Genomic DNA, 26,040 nt, shown 5'->3' on the forward strand with positions numbered 1-26,040 from the left:
ACAAAAATTAATGGTAAATCTTTTTTTCCCGACGTAGATATCGCAGTGCCGTGCGTAAATTATTGGTGACAGATTCTCTAGCGATACGGTCTTGATGAATCTATATTGACTGTTTAATGTTTGACTGTGAAAACGATCAGTGAATCTGGAATTCTTCGCAGGAGCACAGCGTCAACGCCAGGTAAAGAATGATTTTATTACAGGCGGGAAACTAACTAATAGAAATACGCCCTGTATCAAACCACGTGTATCTGCTATCACACCACTAATCTCCAGTTACAATATAGAGTTGCATTTCCAATTCGCTCCTAATTAATGATTACTACCCGCTTGTTAATAACGACAAAACAGAATAAAAATCGTATAGTTGAGGGGGACAATAAAATAAGCATAGAAATCCTGAACGATCAGACCACATGGCTGTAATGAGATGATTTCAAGTGACGCTCGCGCTCTTGTCATTTCAAGGTGGGCTAGGGGAATTGGGATAGCCGAGTTGTGCATGGCATAGAGTGGTATATCTGCTATGTGATATTCAGACGATAGATCTTTAAATACCGGGATAGAAAATGATAAATATCTCACGTAATTTTTGGTTTCTATAAACATGATAAAAACCAATTGTAAGGCACGCACTTGAATATATGTGTTGAAAGAACATGGTAATCTTCAATTTGCGTATTGAAAACCAAGCCTGCGTATTGAAATCAAGAACTGACAACAATTCAGATTTTATATCCTCAAAACAAAAAGCAGATGAGGGGCTGTCGTGCATGTGTAGTGGGGAAGAAACGTACCAGGCTCACTGACCTCTACAGGCTATTGTCAATAGCCTTAGTCGGAGGTCCATCGGCCCATAGTCTCAAAACTATTGAACAGGTCGGAACAAAATAGCCATGCGTGGCTGTTGAAGAACTAATGGATTCCCATCATGGGGATTTCTGCCATGAGGATATCGGGCCGATGACACTCTGCGACTTTCAAACAATGTCGGCTTACAAAGCTGAGTAGTTATTATGGAACAAACTCTGCTTTTGGTTGGCTACTGCCCTGGGGCTACTGCTTTCCAGCAAATTCCACTATGCTATGACTTAAATCAAGTGCTTAACCCTAACACCCAAAAATCTTACAAAATCTTACGATGAAAAATTCTGCGCATGCATGAATCCCAGGGTCTGCGATGACGCAATCAGCCTAAGTGTTATATGCGCACGGAATTGCTGGCCGGGCAGCAATAACCCGTGTAGCTACCGGTCCGTGATCGTGTGGTTGGCATGCGAGGGGTCAAAGGTTCGAATCCGGGGGTGCCAAGTCAAAATTCTTCTTCTCCTTGACTTTTTCGGATCTTCTTTGACTTCCGATCCCAAAAAGCAGGGTCCAGTGTTAGGGTTAAAAAGCCAAATTATTCGTGAGGCATAATGTGGAATCGGCTTTGCTAAAAATCGTGAAGTCTAGAAATGAATAATCACAAACTGCCTTTTTTTTGCCATTATCCCATTGTTCTTACCAACAGAATAATGATTATTTTTTCACGCATAGCCGTGTACATGTTGCACAGTGCTTACCTGGATGAAGATATCCAATGATGAGTAGCAGTATGCAGTAACTTTCCATAATCGTGTTCTTCTCTTCGTATTATTTATATAGTTGTACCAGATAAATATTCCTTGTTAATCGGCAGCGATTCAAGTTAGAATAGCCAGTGCCTTTTTCTTATTTCAAAATGATTTACTATGAATACTTGCAGGTGCAATAATACATTGATGAAATCCCATATTGAGAGGAATCTAGCCGCGAATATAAATTCGTATTCTGCGCTGCGTTGTCACCATAAAAATGTAGTAGGACAGAACTTGTCTGCATATATTTTCAGTAATACATGTAACTCCGCCCTCTCATTTTCTCGCGCTCTATCCGATCTGTGTCATACAAATTACGAATATTATTCAGGCAATTTACCCTCGTTTCAGCTGATAATTGGTAGCACATTGACTACACAAAACAAATGGAAAAAGTAAAGAATAAGTAAATTATGTACAAATAAAATGGAAATGGTACGGGAAAAAGCTGCGGAGAGGATGGCATATCTCCGAAAGTGCTGAAAAGATGCAACCTTTATGACATAGTGCTGAGCTTCTACAACAATGTAAGGGGAGAAGCCGGAACAGTTGTTCATCCTTAATATAATCCCAATTCCTAAATCCGGACATCTCAGCATTGGAGGAAAGAGGTATTAGTCCGAGTTCTATAGTGGTCAACAATTTCAACTGCATGATCCTAGTAAATAGAACCAGACCCGAGTTAGACCAACCCTTGAGAACCAATCAGAATGGGTTCAGAGTAGTGAAAACAGCAGAACAGTAGGCCACATACTTGCTCTGCGAAAGCTGATTGAAGGGGTTATGGCGAACAACCTACCTGCCGTGATCACAGTCATTGATTTCAGGAAGGCCTTCGATACCATCCATCGAGGCAAGATGATGAAAATCATATGGATTTGTAAGATTGTATGATTACTTGTTGTGATATGAAATAACAATATTCATATTCATATCAAGGTTATTCATTTAAGCTTATAGTCTTTTTAAAATGAATATGTAAGTTATAAATCATGATAATATCTGAGATAGTTGATGCGTGTTTAATTGTCATTCTCACACTACGATGTTCAGCACGTTTTTCACTAAAGAAGGAACCATGCTCTAAAAGCTATAGGGTAACAATAATAAATTATATAAAATATCAAGATTTGAATGGTGTATACTAATGCACCATGATGCAGTCATGTCTACAGTAGAATTCATCTCGACCTTTGCAGGACTTAACCCCATTAAAAGCTATTAAACCAAGATAACACTCATTGAAACAGCTCAACTGATTAAATCGGATCTTCTCTGGTTGTGCACAAGTGACTGTTTTCATGTGCGATATCGCAATAAAGCTGGTATTCATAGCTTCAGTTGGGTAACCGATTATAAAGGAAACGAAAGGAAACAATGTTATGTGTGGCTTTGTTCACGAAATCAGACAATGTCGTGCTTTTTGTAAACCAGCATTCTTGAAAATGAGCAACATAATGATTTTTGACTTAACACGGTTTAGAAATAATTTCTTCATATTTTTGGTGTTATCTGTCGTTTACATATCCTTCCTAAAACACCAAAGTACGAGTATTTCCAAACATCTAAATTTGCTAAAATTTAGGACATGTTACAAAACTATATTGTCTAGAATTTTAGAAGAGTACTTTTAATATTGGCCGGTTATTTTTCACACAGCGACGTTAACTAGGCAATGTACTATTACCTATAACATTAACTAAAACACCAAAGTACGAATATTTCCAAACATCTAAATTAGCTAAAATTTAGGACATGTTAAAAACTATATTTTCTAGAACTTTAGAAGAGTACTTTTAATATTGGCCGGTTATTTTTCACACAGCGACGTTAACTAGTCATATCCCCATACTGTTAACGTAGGGCTATTTGTAAAGGTCACGCGTCAATGGGAAAGAGCACTGTGTATTGTGTATAGGAAAACGGACAGTAACTGCAGTATGCTACCTATCTATGTCACAATTATTGGGAAGATTTAAACTTATTCACACAAGCAAAATGAAAACTCACTCAGAAATTCTTGTGACTCATCTGAGTTCACTTCTGGTTTAGGTTAGCGGTACTGTAGTCGCGTCTATGTGAATCCAGAAGCCTTCCATAGGTCTTAGAAACGTGGCGGTCTCTATCTTGACCCATCATGTTGTTTGTTTTGTATATTCACAACCACTATTCAATATTCTATTACCCCCACGACCCATTATTCAAAATTGCGCACTGTTATTTGTTGAAACGCGTCACGTGACAGACCATTAATTAGCGATAAAGTGTCAAGGGCAACGAACTTTATGTTCTTCTAATCACAGCGCACAGCAGAGCGCACATCACACCTGCTTATGTAGGGGAGAATGGAATGTCAGGGGTGTGTTATTGTATGTGCATACCTGCTTATAGGGGAGAATGGAATGTTAGGTTGTGTTATTGGAATGTGCATACGCTTTGGCTACGCGTATGCGCTCCACCTTGAGGTAAACAACTTGAAATATTTGGGCAAAAAATTTGATATTTTCTCTTTAAATCACAATATTTTGTGGTAATAGAATAGAAATAAAGGGTGCAGCATTATCCTTTACACGCAAATAATGTGTCCTCGGCCGTAAAAACGTTTAAATAATGGGTTCGGCTGCGCCTCACCCATTATTTACGATTTTACTGCCTCGGACACATTATTTACGTGTAAAGGATCATGCATTACCCTTTATTTCTTAATCCTATAGACTACAGTAGACTAGAACTTTATAGGGCCCACAAATGAGTGGTTTAGTATAAAAATAGCAGGTTGCAGATAAAAAGTGCTAAAGTCATCATACAAACATAGAATGTAACTTTGTAAAGTTGTGAAATCAACATTTTCAGAAGGGAAATTGTTACGTGTTTTATTGAAAAGTTGACACAAATTGCTGTTCTTATACTTAACCACTCAACTTACTTACTACATGGAGTATGCAGGTTTCCAAGTAGCTGTGCATGCAGCAAGGGCTAGGAAAAGTGTGGAATCCAGGAAGAATTTGCAGGACATGGGAAATTTGGAATTAACATAGTGAACATTTTTCCCATGCCTGCTTGCAATTTAGTGCAGTAGATATACTTAACTTTCAGCCATTTTGATAAAGCTGCCTAGAAAACTCCAGAAACCGTTTTTTTGTTCAAAATGGTGGAATAAGGCCAATTTATAGAAATGGTAAAACAACGGAAGCATTGACCATTTATTTCAAAACAACAATATTTTAAAAATATTTATTAGTCGCGCTATGAGTTTTAAAATATTGGACTCGTATTCACCAACATGGAAAACACATTATGTGGTGCATTAGTATTACTCTTTACTTTATTGCGATAGTTTGGCGAGGTATACCACACAATGGAAAACACATATACCTTGTAATTTTGGGGGAAATCTACATCTTCAATACGAAAGGTCTAAATTTTCAATTGATGGTCGACTTTTCATTCCAGCTACATACACTTTAAGTACATAATTTTTATCATTAGATTTCTAAATTTTACTTCGAGGACTGTTAAATATCAAAAATATTAATTTTTAATCATTTGCCATAAAATGTGTATTATATGCGAATTTCAACACAAAAAAAATCAAAATTATTTGATATCAAAAGAATTACATTCTTCGTATTCAGAATGCGGTTCTACCTTCAAGTAAGCAGTCACGAAAATACCGGAAAGTAATTAACATTATATAGTTATACTAATATTCCTAATCATAGTATTATAGCTAATAAATATTTTCTTGTTAATACATATTTTCCTGTGGCACTGTTCCAGTTGTGACCAAATCTTTTCGTATTCAGGTCATTTAATTTTGTCTTTAACATAAAGCATGTAGAAGCTTTCTTTCTTTCTTTCATAAAATGGCAGCGAGATAAAGAGGCCCTAAAATCACGTTTCAAATCAAGATAGAAGCCAAATCAAGATAGAACAATGGAGAAAAAGAAATAAAGAGAGAAAGAAAAAAACGAAAATAAAGAAATTTAAAAAAATATATAAATAGAAAGAAAGACAGAAACAAGGCAGAAAGAAAAAGCAAACATATGAAAACCTAAAAGTTCTACATGATTTACATATAATAAAGACGAAATGTAATGACCTGAGTATAAAAAGATTTGTTCAAAGACGAATATATTTACACATAAAAGTTGATAGGCCTGCATTGGACGAAATTTAAGTACACGTGAACGAAAATAAATGAACATTGAATGAATCTTTTTGATCAAAATATGAATATATTTGACCAAAGACGAAATTTAAGTTTAGAAACAGACACTTTCTAATTTTTTGGACAATTCAAACTTAACGGGATATTAAACATAACGAAAAATGTGTTAAAGTAGGTGACAAAACTTGTATTATTTTCCTGAATCCCTTAAAAGCTATCAGAAAGCATGAAAACCGGCGTATCTTTAATTTTTTATTTCAGTGCAGCATACAAATTTATCATGGAATTCTTTGTGCACCACAAGTCGTACGCATATCATACAAAATGGTACGGTGTTGAGATCCTAGACAAAAAAAATCCTGTTTTGGGGTAAATTTGGAGCATATTTAAATTTTGATACTGTTTGGTCCTATAAGGGTAAATTTTTAAGTCCTTTTGCGAATGATAGGTTTCAAATACAGATTGGCAACAAATTGAAATTCAACATCCCAACTTAACTTAAGTAGTAGCTAACTATAAATTTTCGGCGAATAAGTAAGAAGTCATACAGACAGTGCAAGAAAAGATAAGATACATTTTCTTTAGACGTTATCCACGAGTTTCAAGTTCATTTTCTTCATAATTTCATCTAATTGGTCCTTATAAGGAAATATCACATCGTCACCAACTGGCCGTGTTGGACGTAGAAACTCAACATTAACTTCTTCAGATTTGGCACCAGTTTTTGGCCGTTCCAAAGATGACGTAGTTTGACTTGAATTACAGGTTGTCATCAGGAATGCACCTTGTATTGTGTCGTCAATCTGTAACAAATATAATAAATAGGAAATTATGGTATTAGACTGGTTGATTTATAATAATTACCATTCAACATTTTAAGGAGCTTTAAAAATAATAAAAGTAAGTCTTATACATGGTTGAATAAATTCATCAGGATCGGTAGAGTAAACTCAGTAACCATAGTTCTTGATATCTGATCCAGCGTAGAACAGAGACGACGGACAGTATCAACTCTCGCACATTTTTGATGAGTTTCTAGAAGAAAATCCCCAGATGGAAAATCAACTGGTAACTGGAGATACATCTAGCGTCGGTTGCCAGTAAGAATCACTCATCATCAAGTGTTGACAAAGGCAAGAGTGTTGCTGAAAACGTACACAAAGTAAGTGCAATTTCTGGATCAGATATCAAGAACTTTGGTTACACAATTGTATCGATTTCACCTGACATTCTGCGTGATCCAAATACATTCAAAGTGCTATTAAAATGAAGATATTTGTTGCACATTTTCTTCCCAGATATCATGCGTCACCTGTCTCATAGCATTCCTAAATCTTACCTCTTCAATCAAAATATAATCTGGCTCTACGCATTGATATACAACTTTTTGTTGCTTCAAATATTCCAAGGCTCGTAATATATCATCTCTGATAATAGTGATATCTTTTGCAGTGAATTGAATCGCCGAATCATTCAAATATGCTGATAACGTAAAGGATTGATGTCGACTTGCCTCCAGGTAGGGCAAAATGCGATGCTTGCGGATGTCTTTAATCGCAGCGTACAAAACGTCGGATTCTGTTTTGAGAAGAGAACATTTAAATCAGTCAGGTGATGGAGATGAAGATAATGATAAGGATGATTAGATGAGAAGGAGGAAAATGATGATGATGGCGATGATGATGATGATGATGATGATGATAATGATAATGTCGAGAAGAAAGAAGAGGGCGGGGTGTTGAAAAAGGTGGTGCCACTGCCAATATGACGAACGTATCATGAATGGGTCGATCCTTCATGTAATTATTTCGTGTAAGCTAATCCTAATCCTAATCCTAAGCCTAATCCTAATCGTAACCCTAATCCTAACCCTAACCTTAACCCTAATTTCGTGTAAAATTACATGAAGGAATAACCCATGAATGTGATAAAATATCTACAATAACCTATCATATCGTTGATATTTGACAATGATGTTGAATTAGCTTGCGAATTAGCAGCTTCAAGTCGTTTATTCTTTCGCCTGGTCAATTCTCTCGTGAGTATCGTATAAAGATACGGATTCAACGACGAATTAATTGGTAATACAAATACTGCGATCCAAACATAGACATCTGGTGAAATAGTAGCCACATCAAAAAGCGATAAGAATCCGAGGATGATAATTGGCATCCAGCAAATGAAATCAGTAATTATAAGAAACGCCATTCGAGTTGCCAGTTCAATCTGCTCTAAGCGAACGTTGCCACTACGGCGTTCAATGCTGCGCGATGATGATCTAGCAATCACGTAAATGTGTCCGTAACAAATAGCGATAACAGCTTCTGCGCATAAATTCAAACCAAGGAATAAAGTTACCGAGTACTGCCAACCCGGTGGGCGCTCTTTTGTTAGCGGAAGGGCCAAACACACGCTTGATCTTCCATAAAACTGGTCATTGAAGTATTCAGGTGCCATCATCGGAATGAGACTCAAAATTGATGTAAGAATCCATATAGACGCGATAGCAACGCCTGCCCATTTTGGTGTGAACTTGATGTCGCTAAATGGGAAACAAATACATAACCATCGATCAATGCTAATAACAGTAAGAAACAAAACCGACGCCTCACTAGATAGGACAGAAAGAAGCCCAGCTAATTTACATAATGCGTGTTTCTGCCAGTATGCTTCGTAAAATATGTACACGTCGCGAAAGTACATATCAGCCGATGCGATTATGATCATATAGACTCCCATCAAGCCATCTGCAATTGCAAGATTTAAAACAAGCAACGACTGCACGGGATTTTTACGATGACGTCGTCGTTGCGATGGACCTAGTCGCCAGAAGATCACGAACCCATTGCCAAGAAGAGCGCTCAGTCCCAATATCCACATGAATATACGCAATAATTGATTACGCATAAGGTCCTCGCATGACGAAAATTGATCTGATTCTGGTAGGCAGTCTTCTATGGTTGCGATATCGCGAGCAAGACAGCAAAAAAGATACTGATGCGAATGCCTGCAACAACAAATGTGATTTCAAAGACTTAAAATTTTTAATATAAAAGTTCAAAATTGCAGTTTGGGGATACAAATTGCGATTTGGTTCATAAAAACGATAAAAATCTTGTATTTTCAAATACTTAACGAATGTTGATTACTTTCCAACATTAACAACGACGACGAAAGCCAAGTTTGATTATCTTAATGAGTACTTACAAAACTACAAGAGACTGAAGATCTGAGAAAATATTTTCTTTCACATTACTCTCAGTTTGGCTCTCAATATTTCTGAAAGAAAAATCCACACAAATAATTGCTAGAAGCACATGAAAAAGAGTCAAAACGACACAAATAACACAAGGGATCGTGTAAATTACAAATTAAAACAACATTGACATAACTGACATATTAATAATACGAATAGGCTATTCCGGTCAAAATCCATACACCTCCTATGGAAGACAATTCAAGACATGACTTTGCACAGCAAGTGTAGATTTCAAGATTAAGGTCAAGTCTTCCAAAGGGGTGTATGGATTTAAACTGGAATAGTCTATTATGTATCAACAATCTAATTTGGTTAATTCAAATAAAATTCATGTCAACTGCGAATTACAATTGGAGAAGTTGTAAGAAGTAATCATAACCCTAATCCTTATCCCAAGTTCCTAACCCTAAACTAACCCTAACCAACCCCTAACCCTAATCTCGTGTAACATTATACGAAGGAATAACCGTCATTATACTCTATTATTACTTATTAAATTATAACCGCATTGTCAAATACGATAAGGGAGGTATAAGATATAACCCAATGCTAATTAAAGTACATATATCATATTGCATTTAATGAAGTATTAAGCCATTCTTTCTCCCACCCTATACATTAGGGTGATTCACAAAAAATGAAATTGGTATTTTTCAACGGGACACCCCCTCATTTTGTTCATTTTGGTAATAAAATTATATCTGCAAAATATGAAAAAATTCAAAAAAGTTTAGGGGTGCTACCGGTCAATGAACTTTTGTACACAAAGTCAGTGGGATTTTTTGTCAATAATTTCAAACGCTTATTTCAGGGCCTAAAAAATCTACCAGGCTTGCAAAACTGAAGTAAATTTTCAATGATATACCTAACTTTGTGAAAACATGGGTTTTTACCAAATTAAAGTTCATAGTTGACTGTAATAATAAAAATGTTTCAAAAGTGACAGAGGGAGTGTAGCTCAAGAAAAGAATACCCTGGGATATCCCCTGAATCCCACCAGGCACCCCAAATTTATACCTTATTGAACTGAACTGTTGATAAAAAAAAAAAGATTAAAATTCTTCACATATTAGTTTACCCCAATGGTGATACCAGCTTTTGAAATCTTATGTAATAGTAACTATCAAAATCCATACATCTGTATCAGGGGTGGTCATTATGGCCATACCTGATGAAGATTTGTATTGTTTGAATTGAATGACCACAGGAAGGATTAGATTCACCATGGTTGAAAAGAAATGTATATAAATTGGGGTCACAACATTGGATAGTGGCCAGTTCATAATATTTTGGCTGTTCCAGCAACTGCCTTGCCCCAAATGTAACAGTTTTCACAAAAATGCAATTTTCTGGAAAGTGGGTTAACATTTTTACAATTTTCTTTAGCATTTATTTTAAGGACATTACTCACACTATGATCAAATATTTTTGGCACAATCAGGGAAAATTAACATGGCTTTTTTGTGTTGTAAAGAAAATGGCTCATAAATCCCATTGACTTTGTGTACAAAAGTTCATTGACCGGTAGCACCCCCTAAACTTTTTTGAATTTTTTTCATATTTTGCAGGTATGATTTTATTATCAAAATGAACAAAATGAGGGGTTGTCCCCATTTTTTGTGAATCACCCTACTATACATAGACAGACAATATAAACACGTCCACTTGCAATCGGAGGTTCCGGGTTCAGCCAACTCTAAATCCCACACACAGATTGCTCTTTCACTTTCAAACATTTATTGTTCCATCACGTCTTTACTTTATATGAAGACAAATCAGTCAAAATCGATTTGTCTTCATGGGTTCGTTTGCTCGATTTCGTGTAGAGTTTATACAGTGAAAATCTGTCCGACTTATACTTTTGCCCCTATCGGGGCTTCTTGATTTAAGTTTCTATCGGGGCTTCTTGACAGCAATTGAATATGACACTTACAAATAGATTAGTTGCGAAAGTGGTCCAAACACACCGTGTGTGATCGATACTAAAGGGTTGCCAGATAGATCCCTGTGGGTGCAAAGTAACGATAAGAAACTTAAAATAAATACCATTGCAATTTAGGTTTTTATTCAGGAATTTTATAGCTGCCAGAATTTTGAAATTATATTTAATCAAGGGCACAAATATATACATGAAATAAAACAACGTCTGTTAAGTTCAATGTACATACGTACAAGCGTTTGAGAGACTGTAATCCAATAAATCCTTCTTTTGAGAGACTTCTGATGGCATTTTTAGCCAGATTTCTAAAATAAAAGTAAAAAAAAAAAAAAAAGTGCACTTTAACTAAGATAAACAGGGCATGGTAAAATATTATGAAAAAAATCTAATCTATAACGAAACTAAATTTGTAATAGAACACTTGTGAATCCCATGGCAGTTGCGCATTTTACATTATCTTGTCGCTTATAATGGTAGCAATTGGTTTTCTCCCTACATCTCCCTCTATACTTTGGATATTGTGTATATTGAAGTTTTAGATGCGAGTTTTATATTAGGTACTATTATTCTATTTGATTTGACACTGTTGCTTTTATAACTGAATTGCATTTTGTATCACTCTTCTAAATGTTGTTAAGAATTATAGAAATTCATAAAATACTTTGTATTTGTGTGCAAATACCATAATTTCAATTTTTAATCTATTATGCATGTGTCCATACGAATCAGTGGAAGAACAACTGTATAATGCTGAATCTGATTATTAACATATTTAAATGAAGTTTTGAAATGAAATGAACTGAACACTAAATTGCTGAAGTTGCTTTGAAAACAAGTCAATATATTTCAAATTTGCAGCGCATACCCTTTTGAAACCACAATAAAATTAACTAACTTCACAGCAGCAAAGAGCAAAATGTATTTATGTACAATGCAGGTAATTTTTGCTACTCATATTAATTTGTGCTATCTATCTGAATCATATCAAATACTTACAAAGATTTTAGGTTCTTGTTGTTGATGAAGGTATATGGGTGTATAGCTGAGATGTCATTATCGCTGAAGTCTCTGTAAAATATTTGGATGGATAAATGAATGACAACAAACAATCTGTCCGTTAAGCAAATATACATCCATTAAAGTGACGAATGTGAGTATTAAAGCGTACATAAACTTACTGTGTAAAGAAGGGTATGTCTTTTAGCATTTAGATGTCTGCATCTCTAAAGCACATACCCTCGTCACTCGTTAGGTTACAAAAATCAATCGTTGCAGCCAGGATCATAGAGCTTTCCAATTTCGCATTGACTGCCGGTAAATTAACGTCCGTCCTTTTGTAGGTTTTGGACAACTATCTCAGAAATATGCAAGCACAAAAAAGAAGAAAAACGCAAAATACATACCCAACAATCAAAAGATGGTATTTTTTCATCTCCAGATATAGATTGCTTGAGATCGTTTGATCTTTCTCAGCTTCTGGTTCTGTGTTCTTCATTGATAACAAATAACTGCGATGAAATAGACAACGGTAATCATTATTTAGCATGTTATTGTAGTACTTTCCAGAACGGAATAAATTGAACAAATTTATGCATGTAGAAACACGTAAACTACCATGTTAGGAAGACAATAACTATTGTTACGCAACATAATTATATAGGGTATAGGCAACTACACACTTACAGGCTTTTTGCTCCGATAGAAATTGTTGCTGCTTTGTCACCATTCCAGATCACATCATGGCATGAATACGAGTATCCACTACACCTACAGCCGCTTGGACATTGCAAACCTTAACAAACATTTAAAATTTGTGTTACTGTATGTTTTGTATCTAATGTGATATACTCATGATAGTTGACAGGACTTCTTTAAAATTTCTAGGTCAATATTTCGAAATAGTTGTATTGACTGTAGAAGTACTGATCAAAGTGGTTTCAAACTAACATATTTTTGTAATGGTAACTTTGCAATACATGATTCAATACTTTTTAATGTTAAATTACGTAACACCATACATACCACAATACAACTCATCATCTTCTTCGGGGCAATGTTTGACGTCATCACATACTTGAGATAATGTTAAACAGGATTTGGATCCGTGACATCGATAAAGGCCAGAACAGGTGTAATTTTCTAAAACAAAAGATTGAAAAGATATCGAATTTGCATAAAAGATTATCAAAACTATTTAGTGTAAGCCTAATAAGGCGTATAATGCCAAATTGTATTCGTTTGAGGCTTGTAACCAAGTTATTACTCTTTCAAAGACAAATTACTACATGAAAATACTGTCTTAAAACTATAAATTAAAATGCGACATTTGATATTTTGCTTGTAAATCGAGAACCATATATCGCAGATAAATCAAATTATATTTTGTCTGAATTGTGCGCTGTGAGCAAAAACTAGCGATTTGAAACTGCGTCTAATGAAATACGAACGTCACTGCCACATCAATGGTATAGCGCTTACCAATGACATAGCCAGGTTTTCGGAACAGGAAGGGGCATAAACTTGATCTTTCTTTCAAAAATATTTCGAAAATATTTTTTGCCGGAGAAGTTGCGAATTGTTGACTCAAATTTTTGGGCCCATAATACACTATATATTAAATTTATTGTCTATTGTTGACACTCATTTTTTAGCCAAGGCCCACCCGCCGTTTATTGACGGCCTAAGATGTACCAACAGCCAAGGTGAGTGTGTGTATGTGGGGGGGGGGTTGCTGGGACCCAGCCACCATTGGCGCTTACCACATTGGTATTCATCTTCGCCATTCGGGCAATCCCAAAATCCGTCACACCGATGCTTTAGCGAGATACAGTAAGAATTTGGACATTTTATTGTTGCTTCAGGGCATTTAAAATCACCTGTTGAAAAAACACCGTAAATGACCTTGAATTAATATCATAATATCTTAAACAGTAATTTGAAGTAACATATTCACATAAAATCATATTTATGCCACACATCAGTATAATATACTGACATCAGGAAAGGCAGTCAAGGAAGTCGTCGTTCGTGTTTCGAACAATGCCACTCAACCCATTTGGAAATGGAATATGAGGATTATTTGAACCACGGGAATGAATAAGAGATCATAAGAGACCGGCTTACAAAAGACACATCATTACATGAACGCACTCGACTGAATGTCAACGACATTATGGAGTTGTTAGAATTTATTCTCACAACAACGTATTTCTTGCCCAGTCAGCAATTACGGACCATGTCGCCGCAGAAAACCATGTCATTGATTGGGATGAATAAGCCACAATACTTGACAAGGAAGCGAACCAGTTCAAAAGAAATGTCAGGGAGGCAAATCAGGCAATATATGGATCAGGAGAAAGGGTGCCGACACCATGAACAACGACGTTGGTAGTTTCACGCTAGATCACCGTTTATTCACTGCTTACACCACCATCACACACTGGGACTGAGGCAACTGCTGTTTTCCGCGGCAGAAGCAGTTAACAAAGTCACTTTGAGAAAGCCGTCATCCTAGATGGCGAAAGCTAAAGACGTGAGTAACATTCTGGATTTGTCTAACAAATAATTTTCTGACACGAGGATGAAGTCTATAAAATCAATTTAATAAGTGGCGTAGCCAGGATTTTGGAACCGAGGGGCACAACTTGTAAATGTACCGACGGAAATATCGGAAGTTGTGATTTGTTGACCTAAAACTTTTTGCATGGTTTGAAAATATGAAGAGCAAAAAAGAAAATAATAAAAATAGGATTATAGGCGGTACCAACATAAAAACACACACTTTTTATGTAAAATTCAATTTCATTAACAATTTTTCATCATTTTTTTAAATAATTCTACCCTTTTTTTTGTCATCCTGGATAAAAAAAATAGCCTATTGTTAACCCGATTTTTTTCTCACCAACGCCTTCCGTCTACTGACTGCCTTACATCAACCGACGGCCATGACGAGCGGGGAGCACCGGCCCCCTGCCCCCCACTGGCTACGCCACTGAATTGAATTATACTCCTCATGTACGTTCATGTAAATCTGCCGATAACAAAACATTTGAATTGTTGTAGCCCCATTAGTAAACTTTGTTAAGATACTTTTGTGCGAGAATTATATTATACCTCTAGTTTTGTAAATGGTTTATTCACCTACCACAGTCCAGGAGGTGGGTCTGGTCTCGACATCCAATCGTCCAACCATATTTATCAAATCCATATAGACATCGGTACGATGAGTCGGTACATACGCCGTTCCTGCATTGGATTTCATCTATAGAACACGTGATTGGTAATACTGTGTAAACAAAATCAGAGAATCAACGATGCACTTTAATATAGGAGTGAAAACTATTCACAATTCGTGTATGAATCCAGAATTCCAGATTCAGTTTACTATGAGACTTCTTTCGTCTCTTTTCAATACTACAATCTATAAAGAAGAGATTACGTTTTGGGGTTTTGCTTACATATAGTTCATGTGTTAGTCTTGTAGGACTCATTCAGTGTGCGCCTTCGGCGAAAATGTTACTCCTTAACTTATTTACTTAAATTTAGTAATTACAAAGAACAAATAAATAAATAAATTGTTCTGTGCTTACCACAATCGCTTCCGGGTACTTTACTTGGTTCATCTTCAAAAGTGCGACCCTCACAATCCGTCTGTCCGTCACAATACGCATGCGCAGGAATACAAGTCTCATCCCAACAAAGAAAACCATTTGACGTTGTTTCTTCGTAAAAAGGAACAAAATAAAATAATTTATTTTGCCGCTACTCCCGTGCTATTCCTTGCTAGAACTCCTTTGCTTTGATCGTTCGCTTTATTTTGTTTCAGTGACTCGCCTCCTTTCGAACTTGATCAAATTGAAAGTCTCTTTTCAGAGAGTGATAAATAAACGACTCTTTTAGAGCCACCATTTCTACACATTCTACTTGTATAACATTGGGCAAGGGGCAGCTCACTAGATTTTTTGTAGACAAGTGGCAATCTACATGCATTAAACTCATGATAGTTTTTCCTGAAGAAGTAAACCGCTAAACCTGATGAAAGCGTAACAGTTTAAAGTGGTTGATATCAATCTGTCGACTCGAACTCAAAAAGAAACTAAATAATCCCGCAAAAAACTGCAATAACTCGCTACACATATCGATGTATTCCATGTATTTGGTGTTAGCAAAGTTGTATTCACTTACCACAATCGTGCTCATCACTTCCATCAATGCAGTCTGGTACAAGATCACAACGCTGTTTGGAGTTTATACATTGACCATTATCGCACGTAAAGTCATAGTAACTACACACTGGAAATTCTGCAAGAAAAACCCACATATAAATATATTAACTAACATAAATAATGTATTGGATAAATAAGATCAAATGTAACAATCATTAGAAATTTAGAAGATGACGTCGTTTTTTACTAAGGTTTTATTTGATGGTGATCAATGTAAACACTGAATAGCCTATGATCTGAAACACGTTTTTTTTTTTTATTAATAAGAGATATATGATAAACCATTTTCACCGTGATGTAGCAATTATATCAGTGCGTTCACGTGTAAAGACGCCGCATGGATGCGCGAGCAAAACAGCTGCCTTAACGCGTTAACGTCACTGCCACATTAGGGTGGAAGATGATATAGCATAGAGCGTTTCTTGAGTGAGTTACATAGAACCTTAGATTATTAATACACAGATTGGAATTTTCCATGCCAGTGCCCTCTAAGCGTACTCGAATTCAGCTGACGCCGGTACAGCGTACAGACCTGGCGACATCGCTTATCTTACGCGCGAAGTTTCTTTTGTGTACGCTGTACGCTCGCGCTGTTTGCGCTATTTTTGAGTTTGCTCACGCGGTACCTGACTTAGCGTCGATCCCCTGAGGCATCATTCCATGTTTCCGCGGTATGCATAGAACATTAGATGCATACTGCCACAATAGCACCAAGCTAATGACCGATTAACAACCTATACGCATTTCACATAAATGTTCAATGATGTTCAAACCAGGAACCAGCTTGAGCCCCTGCCAGGCTCGTGTCTGCAACTGATAATGTACAGGCTAATGAAAACCCAGATATTTTTTAAATAACATTAAATAGAGATACAAAAAACGAATTTCCTTGCTCTTACCACACTCCTCATCTGATCCATATCTACAATCTTCTACAAAATCACAGAAGTATGTGACAGGTATACATTCACCAGTCTGATCACAAGGCCACCATCCAGGTTTACATGGTTCACTCGCGTAATCGAAATTGTCAGCAACTCTTGCCTTATCTACATTATCTGTTGTGTAAAAGCATTATTTCGTTAACAAGAGACATGCATATTCTAAAAGCTTTTTTAATTTGAAAATATGTGATGCAAAAACTAGCTACTTCTGAATTATTAAAACGGGTACCACCAGATAAACAATGACGCCAAAAACACAACCCAGTCCAAAACCTGGTACATGTGTGCCGCCTGTGGGTAAAAATTGACCCCATATTAAATAGCAAATTGAACAACATATATAACCCATTCCCGTAGAAGTAGCGATGTAACAGGATTAATTACCATAGCGATGGATTTACACTATTTTTTAATGTATTGCGCTGCATGCACTATAAGCAGGTTGCACTCATCACCTGTGGCTTCACGTAATTGTCAAATCATCTTTACACTCATTTCAGCGAAAAGAAACCACCTAATGGCTACACGTAAAAGCGAAAACAAACCGCCAAATGGCTTCACGTACTTGTCAAACCATCGTTTACGCTCATTTCAGCAAAAACAAACCACCAAATGGCTTCACGTAATTGTCAAACCTATCTTCAATTCGAAAGGTCAACATTTTCGATCGTCGGCTTTTCATCCCACCTACATACACTTTAAGTATAAATCATCAGATTTATAAAGTTTACTTCAAGTACTGTTAAATATCAAAAATATCAATTTTTAATGATTTGCCATAAAATGTGTATTACATTGCGAAAGTTCAAAAAATCAAAATTATTTGATATCAGAAGGACATTCTTCGTATTCAGAATGCAATTCGATATGTCTGATGTACTCTAATGTCCCACAATAAATACTGTCCAAACGTTCATACCCCTTCCCTTAAAGACATGGTCACAAAAGTTAATAACATACTTTCACATGATGGTTGTTCTTCATCACTGGCATCAAGACAGTCAACGATTTCGTCGCACACATAAATTGAATGAATACATTCTCCAGAGTGACATTGAAACATTCCTGCTGGACAATATGTATGTGCTGTTGATATCGGAAACAGAATTAGTAACTCTAAAAATGAAATGTGATTTGTAGCTTTATTACATACATGAAAAGATAAGGCATCTGATAATCATGCCAACGGGGCTTACAACAAGAGTAGCTAAGTAATTAAGTGTGTATTCATGTGATTTTTACATCCATTTAATCTATAATGTACAAGTACAGTAAGAAACCTAAGTCATACTAACTGACAGATATTGCATTTACAGGAGTACCGATGGGGTGGAATTTCAAGCAAAGCTGAATATAGCCAATTCGAGTCCTATTTAAAATACGCAATTCCTGTCAAAATATCAAGTTGTATTTTTTGCAACAAATTTCTTTCTCCCATTTACTTACGGACAGAAATTGACGCGTTTTCAATCAGTGGTGTTTCTTTCCTGTAATAGTCCATCGCTGTAAGAAAACCAAAACATATTTTGAGATCCTAAGATTTATTATTTATTACATTCTGTTCGGTAGTTGGTATCCTCATCAGTTTCAAACAAAGTGGATGTAACTACGCGTTTCATCTAGTCAATAAATTTGAATTCTAACATCTAGCCATTTCCGGTAATCAAATGTACATTTGGTGACGCCAAATGTTTCAATAAACATCCAATATAGATGATCTACAAAACTAGCAATATTTGAATGCCTCTACAGATTGCTTACGAGATGCGTAATATACAGTAAGCCAAAAAATTAAGGTACCAGTTACGTTTACCCCCTGTATATCCTAAACAAAGAAAGAAATGTCATAATTGGAACCAGCAGCCAATAGCTGCATCTTTTAGTTCGAATTTAAGACCTCATTCGTTGAAATTGTTCAAGAAATAAAGACACGGCGATCCCAAAACCCAAGGAAGATACCAATGTAAAAGTTGCAGTTTGCTGCATTAAATGCCCTATTGATTTGTACACAAAGCGTTCGTGAACATGAGAACTAGCGCATCGCTTTCATTGACTAGCACGTATAATTAGCGTCATGCTTTCATTGATTAGAACACAAAAGTGCAACTTTTTATTTCGTCTTTTCGGTAGGTTTTAGATCACCGTTTCTCTAATTCTCAACCATAATATTTTTTTAATTGAGCAAGAATAAGGATAGAAAAAACGTTGAAAATTCTATGTATAAATAACATTAGACCCGGCAAAAGATTACTGCTTCGTTTTTATGGTAATCTAATCTTTTATTTCCTGAAGAAACATTTGGGGTCTAAAATGGATTTTTTATGTAATTGATAAAAACATCGAACGTGTATACAAGAAAAATGGTAGGTTCCTCTATAGTATTTTACTGACCATGGAAATGTACTGACACCGTGCGAGCACATGTCAAAATCGATATAATGTATTGTCCATATAGACGCGCATTTATCATGTTTATTGTCGGATTAACAACAATTGAGCGCTATTAATACACTTTAATGTTTTTAGGCAAATAAAATTCCAAAATATGGTACGTTTTCTGCTTTTGCTTGTCACGTGGTAGGCCTATATTGAAGTTGCGATTATATCTTCAAATACGTTTCATAAAAGATTCCATCAAGACAAGTGGCTGAGTGGTCTAAGGCGCTAGGCTCATAGAGCATCTCCAAAGCGGCGTGGTGCGCCGTGAGTTCGAACCCCGCCTCTACCAAACTTTAAAAGAAGTAAAATTAAAATTTAACTTTTTTAAATTTCATATTGGGGAAATGTGACTGGGAGAATTTATGTATGGCGTGGAGTGGTGTGCTCTAGGACCTGGTCACTCCATAATGCTACAGGGAGCACAGTACTTTGACAATGGAGGGAAAGACTATTATTATTGATTAGGCGCGGATTTTAAAAGTACAGCTCCTATGCGTGTATAGCAAAAAATTGGAATAGAATGTTTGGAATCATGTAACTAAAGTACTAAATGCATTCTGCAAAATGCGCTCTGACCAATTTATAAAGCATTTCATTAGCTTTAATTTGACATATTGTTTGACATATTTGGAATTATGTAAATCATTAAATAAAATATTTATTAATTAACAAATTATGTCAATTAATTAAAAATTTAATGCAAATATGCATATTTTCTCTGACAGAATTGTAGGATTTGACAAGAGCCATCTTTCTTGTAAGTTTGATTCTTATAACATACCGGTATCGTATTGCGTCCCGTTATAGTTGCAGAAAAAAAATACGCATGCAGGACACACATACGCACACACCCCCACACACCCAGAAGATCGTACCGTTTTACAATCGTATAACATTCATTGGCGCTAGTAGTAGTAAATTTCAATTTTCTTTGCTTTACCTCACTTGTTCTGCTCAAAATTAAAAGGGGACGTATCTGACAGTAAAAGCTTACATTTTATGGAAATTATGTTTAACTATTTGCTTAAACAGCACAAAACAGATAAAGCAGACAAATTTACTATACATAGGCCTATATATGTATGGTATCTGTATGCCAGGGACTGTTTAAGAATATAACATTAGATTTATGATATTTACTTCGAGGACTGTTATTTATCAAAATGTGAAAATATCAAATTTTAATAATTTGTCATAAAATTTGTATTATATCGTGAATTTCAAACAATGAAATTTATTTGATATCAGAAAGACATTCTTCGTATTCAGAATGCAATTCGATATGTCTGATGTGCTCTCATGTCCCACAAAAATACTATCGAAACGCTCAAAACAGATCCCTTAATTTGGTTAATTTTCTTTTCTTGTTTTCTTTATTTTTTTCTTTATTTTTCTTTGATTTATATTGCCAGGGTAAGGAGAGGAGGGAACTAAAGGCCCATTCAGTGATTTTTTGATTTTTTTTTCATCCCGACGATCGTAAAAATCATCAAAATTCATATTTTGGATACTAGACTGCGGAACTCAGTCTTCAATGATAGTCAGTAATTTTTATATTTTGGACATTATTATGACTATCATTTGAGGACTGAGTTCTTATGATCCGAGGAGCAGTTTCAGACAATTGCTTGGGATTATTGGGGCAGAGGTTATCTTTTGAATTCTTTCATGACCACTGAAGCATAGTCAAACCTGTCAAGGACACTCGGCGTGAATTGAAATACCATGTCACTCGCCACAAAAGAATGTCAAAGGTCATAAAACACCACTTTTGTGTCTTCTGCTATCTAAAGGCCTATGGCTGATTTTGTACCTTTCGTCATTGTCATAGATGTGCTAACATAGCTTTCTAGTGCAGTGGTTCAGCCGAAAGCCGCGCCGTGTGTCTAAGACAAAAAATAATGCATTTACGTGAGTCTGTAATTTATATACCGGTACTGACAGTATATAAATTAGCTACATGTATTTGAATGGGGCTTCAACTTCGTCAATACTGTCGTTTTCCTGTTTTGTTTTTTTTGCCATTTGTTTTTCATTAAAAAAATTTATAAACGTAACAATTTGATTTTTTTTTCACTTTCGCTGGGATCACTGAATGGGACTTTATACCGCGGATTATTCAAAACTTGTTTTTACCTACTGCTATATAGTATTAATCCGATTATTACATAACTTTGCCAGCGTATTCAAGACATAGGTTATGTAGGGATAAACTGTACATGGGTATAGAGGCCCTGCATGCTTTTATCGATTGGCTCCAAACAAAGGATTTGAACCGGTGTCCTTCACCGTAATCACGGCGCAGTAGCCTACAGTCCATTCAATCAAATGTTGTCAGTGTGCGAGACGAACGATGTATAAATCTGGAGGTCACATCATCACTTATCATGCTTATTGTAAAAAGTTTGTCCAATGCATATACTGTGTGTATTGTTCCCGGGTATTGTCAATACAGTCAAGCAAACAGGTATTATATTTTGAAAAGGCCGCTATAGTATATTCACAGGGGTGTCTTGAATGGCCAATGATATGGGACATAATCAAATTGCAGTGACTGCTTCCTTTGTTACCACATGTCAGTCATCTTGTGATTATTGGACCATGTAAACCTGCAAAAAACGAGCCAAAGTGCAGGCCCTATGAACCAATTTCAACAAATAAGGTCTTGAATCAGAGCTAAAGAGTTCCGGTATTACCTGCTTGTTTTAATTCTGACATATTTGTCTTTATTTAGGATATACAGAGGTGAACATAACTGGTACCTTAATTTTTTGGCTTACTGTAAAGCCTTTAAAAAAAAAAAAATTAGTGTTTGTATTTTTTAAACCTTATTATAACCTTTTGATTCAATTATACCTTTTGGAGATAATTTGGAGCACATATAGATTGAAGTTAATACTGCAGCACAGGGTATATCATGCCAATTCTGAGTTGAATAGAGCGTTTCTAGACGAAGCATTGAACAACGTCCAGCTCGTCCATTGTCAGGTTGTGCATTCAAATATCCCGCTACGCTGAATACGGAGGTAAACAAAAAGTCATTTTAATAAAAGGGCAAGCAATTTATCCAATAATGTCTTGATGATTTTTTGTTATGACATCGCCTATCAAATTTGATACTGATGTTATAAATTATCGTGACATATTAAGGGATCTAAAATGAGCGTTTATTGCGTTTCGACAGTATTTTTTGTGGGACATGAGAGCACCTCAGACCTATCGAATTGCATTCTGAATACGAAGCATGTCTTTCTGATATCAAATAATTTTCATTTTTTGAAAATCACAATAAAATACAAATTTTATGACAAATTATAAAAATTTGATATTTTTCAAATTTTGGATATATAACAGTCCTCGAAGTAAATTATATAAATCTAATGATATATTCTTAAAGTGTATGTAGCAGGGAGGAAAAGCCGACGGTCAATTAAAAATTTTGACCTTTCGTATTGAAGATAGATTTTTTCCCCAAAAAGACCTAATTTTTTTGGGTGTTTTGGGAAAAAATCCATATCTTCAATACGAAAGGTCAAAATTTTCAATTGATCGTCGGCTTTTCGTCCCACCTACATACACTTTAAATATAAATCATCAGATTTATAAAGTTTACTTCAAGTACTGTTAAATATCAAAAATATCAATTTTTAATGATTTGCCATAAAATGTGTATTAAATTGTGAATTTCAAAAATCAAAATTATTTGATATCAGAATGACATTCTTCGTATTCAGAATGCAATTCGATATGTCTGATGTGCTCTAATGTCCCAAAATAAATACTGTCCAAACGTTCATACCCCAGCCCTTAAGGAAATGCCAGGAAATGACATGATTTATATTTACTCGTAAGGAGACCAATCAGTAAAGCTAAGTGGTCGACCATCCAGCCATCGGTGTTTCTTTGAAGACTCATCATAAACCAAGCCTACAAAATAAAACGATTACACAAAAACGTAAGAGTTAGTAATGGACGAGTTAACATTTAACCCTAGTACTACGAAAGAGAGTTGTCAGGTTTGTCATCCGGCATAAAGAAACGCATGTTTACGGCTAAGCTAATCGAAAGATCCATCCTTTGTGCTCACTTAACTGATAAATTTGTTACTCCATCACCTTACCCGGGGTAGGACCAACCTTCAAAAATGACCACATAGGGGGAGTGGACTGGTGGGTACCATCATAGGTTTCTACAGTGAAATCTGGGTTGTTATTTTTTTCATTTCGTTTGCTAAAAATATTCCAAGAGTAATCGACTTTTTACTTCGTTATTAGGTTGAAACAGTCGCTTCCGTTCATATTTTAAAAGCAGTAAATCCGGTGAAATTTAAAATAAATGTTGCCTTTACTTTTGTACAATCCCAGAATTTCCCAATTTTAAGACGGCGCGTTCACATATGTCGTCATAGCGATATTATATGTAGGGAATAAATCCTGCTAATATATTTATTGCAATTTGGCCTTATTTAGGCTGCTCTTATTGTTCCCGTCTACACCTAGGTTTTATCATTGAGATCCAAGCAAACACAAAACATTTACAGAAAAAGTTTATACGTCCGCTTATATAAAACGTTTTAAAAACATTAAAAAAGTTTTAACATAAGGTTATTCAAGTGTTGACAAAATATTTTGCAAAATCATTTTGTAAACATTGTTTAACTGTTGTCGCAGTGTTTTTCATAAACGCATTTATATCACGTTTATAATGTTTGAAAACATCTTTGTGTTTGCTGTGGTATAATTGTTGTTATTTGTTCGGAGAAGAGCAGGTGGGGGCAACAGTTTGTTTACTATATTCTACATGTTCATACTGCATACTGTGAAAATTTTAGAAAAACGAAAAGGGGCATTTTAAAGAAATTGACCCTGACTTTTTAATAATGGCGGTTATAGCGCCCTCAACGGACATACAAATGTCCGCCCAGACCAAGGTCAATCGGTATCCTCTGAATTGCCCTAAAGACCTATTCAGTGATTAGAATTTTTGTAAATTGTCTAAAAGTGAAGGATAAGTCATTATTATTGTCATTAGGTATATTTTAAATGAAACATTTGGCAAAAAGCAAGGAAAACAGTATTGACAAAGTTGAAGCTCAATTTACATGTAGCTAATTTCTCTACTTAAGTAGAGAAATAATTACAGATTCAAATGCCTTTTGTCTTTAATACTCGGATTTTGGCGTAACCACTAGCATGCTATGTTAGCACATCTATGACGCTAACAGGGGTGCCACCATAATGAATCTTGAATGAGCGAATAATGTTTATGAGTTCAAAATAATCGTCCTTTTTAAGTATTCTTTTTTCAACTCTCTTTTCTTCCAGAACCAGTAAAGTAATGTTTTCTAGATTACAATATATAACTTGTTACCTATATACATTCTAGCCCATTTGACTGGTTGAAGTCTAAGTAGCATTTCAAATAGGAATTCACTATCGTGTATATCTCTTAGGCTCGCCAGATGTCCACTTTTTTCTTTGCAACTGTTTTCTGCGGCTATCCATTTGATATTTTTATTTTCTTCTCTAAGCCAGTAGCAATTCAGTCGAAAATATACCCAGCCTTCATCGCATCTATCTAAAAATGAGAAAACAGATTGCGAGTGTCCTAGAGGTCAATGTTTACGAAATGAGTGAAACCATTGTCGTAGGACATACATCTAGCTCAGTTTAAAGGACCAAATTATGGTTTTTGTGTCAATAAAACAAATAAATAAGGTGGCCTAAGACGATGAGAGACACAAATAATATATAATGTGAGGATCACAAATAAAGGATGCCGACCCGAGAGAAAGCCCGAGCTCGAGTAAACTGACATAATTAAAGAGAGGGAAACAAATATCTTGAGTGCGCTGGTTCGAATCCCATCGGTTCCGATTTTTTAAACAAATAAAGTAATACACTAATACAACCACTACTCACCATCATGAGTTGAAATATTGAAGTGAATACTAGTGCGGAATTGAATCGACTTATATTCAGCCTTAAATCCTCTTCCAGGCGTTACACTACCGCTTTGAAACACAACAAACAGCTCATTAAAGGGACTCAAAATCGGGTCTAAAGTAGGTAATCGTCGATGGCAAAAATACTGCTTTCTGTCTCCAATGTCCCCGGCTATTCCTGCTACAATTGTGTCGTAAAATCCTAGATATGTGTAGTAGCATTCAGATCCATCTGTCTCTGATGGAACATCAAAATCCAATATTTGAAAAGATATATACGTGTTGGGTTTAGTGATGATCTGCCAGGTCCAAACCGCATCCTTTAGATATGGTTTTGGATATCCGGGTGAAGAGACTGTTCCCTTTTCCATGCGACAACTTCGGTCATTTGGAGTCGTGGGATTGGTAAGGCTACATTCAGGATATTCTGTTAAATAACAAATATCTGATTAAATGAAACAACATTCTTAATATCATTTCTTTATAGAGTTTATAGAATA

General features: G+C 35.7%; 2 protein-coding genes and 1 long non-coding RNA gene across 3 annotated transcripts; all 3 read right to left on the reverse strand.

Moving 5' to 3' along the window:
* Positions 1 to 10,982: 10,982 nt before the first annotated feature.
* LOC140156287 (uncharacterized) lies at positions 10,983 to 12,057 on the reverse strand. Its single transcript, XR_011859514.1, has 3 exons — positions 11,985 to 12,057; positions 11,222 to 11,293; positions 10,983 to 11,054 (listed from the first exon to the last, which is right to left on the reverse strand). It is a non-coding gene; the product is annotated as an uncharacterized lncRNA (long non-coding RNA).
* A 1,125-nt stretch (positions 12,058 to 13,182) lies between these two features.
* LOC140157691 (uncharacterized) lies at positions 13,183 to 17,747 on the reverse strand. Its single transcript, XM_072180930.1, has 7 exons — positions 17,723 to 17,747; positions 17,113 to 17,271; positions 16,173 to 16,289; positions 15,578 to 15,709; positions 15,133 to 15,273; positions 13,748 to 13,864; positions 13,183 to 13,193 (listed from the first exon to the last, which is right to left on the reverse strand). Exons 1-7 carry the CDS (start codon positions 17,745 to 17,747, stop codon positions 13,183 to 13,185), a joined length of 702 nt encoding a protein of 233 aa, XP_072037031.1.
* Positions 17,748 to 17,917: 170 nt separating this feature from the next.
* LOC140156288 (uncharacterized) lies at positions 17,918 to 25,121 on the reverse strand. Its single transcript, XM_072179269.1, has 5 exons — positions 24,967 to 25,121; positions 23,442 to 23,523; positions 22,453 to 22,610; positions 18,604 to 18,660; positions 17,918 to 18,243 (listed from the first exon to the last, which is right to left on the reverse strand). The coding sequence occupies exons 1-5, from the start codon at positions 25,010 to 25,012 to the stop codon at positions 18,071 to 18,073; spliced, it is 516 nt and encodes a 171-aa protein (XP_072035370.1). The 5' UTR covers positions 25,013 to 25,121; the 3' UTR covers positions 17,918 to 18,070.
* Between the last annotated feature and the right edge of the window lie 919 nt (positions 25,122 to 26,040).

This window comes from Amphiura filiformis, chromosome 7 (assembly GCF_039555335.1).
Source record: "Amphiura filiformis chromosome 7, Afil_fr2py, whole genome shotgun sequence".
Classification (NCBI taxonomy): Eukaryota; Metazoa; Echinodermata; class Ophiuroidea; order Amphilepidida; family Amphiuridae; genus Amphiura; species Amphiura filiformis.

Excerpts from the sequence above, each read along its gene's own strand:
- LOC140157691 (XM_072180930.1), bottom strand. The coding sequence starts at position 17,747 with ATGAGCGTAAACGATGGTTTGACAA. Across the intron at positions 15,274-15,577 it reads AGTACCCGGAAGCGATTGTG|TATTACCAATCACGTGTTCT; the intron begins GTAAGCACAGAA and ends TTGTTTACACAG. Across the intron at positions 13,865-15,132 it reads GACCCACCTCCTGGACTGTG|GTGATTTTAAATGCCCTGAA; the intron begins GTAGGTGAATAA and ends TTTTTTCAACAG.
- LOC140156288 (XM_072179269.1), bottom strand. The coding sequence starts at position 25,012 with ATGCTACTTAGACTTCAACCAGTCAAATGGGCTAGAATGTATATAG. Across the intron at positions 23,524-24,966 it reads ATGGGCTAGAATGTATATAG|GCTTGGTTTATGATGAGTCT; the intron begins GTAACAAGTTAT and ends TTTATTTTGTAG. Across the intron at positions 18,661-22,452 it reads CTCCAAATTATCTCCAAAAG|CGATGGACTATTACAGGAAA; the intron begins GTATAATTGAAT and ends GTTTTCTTACAG.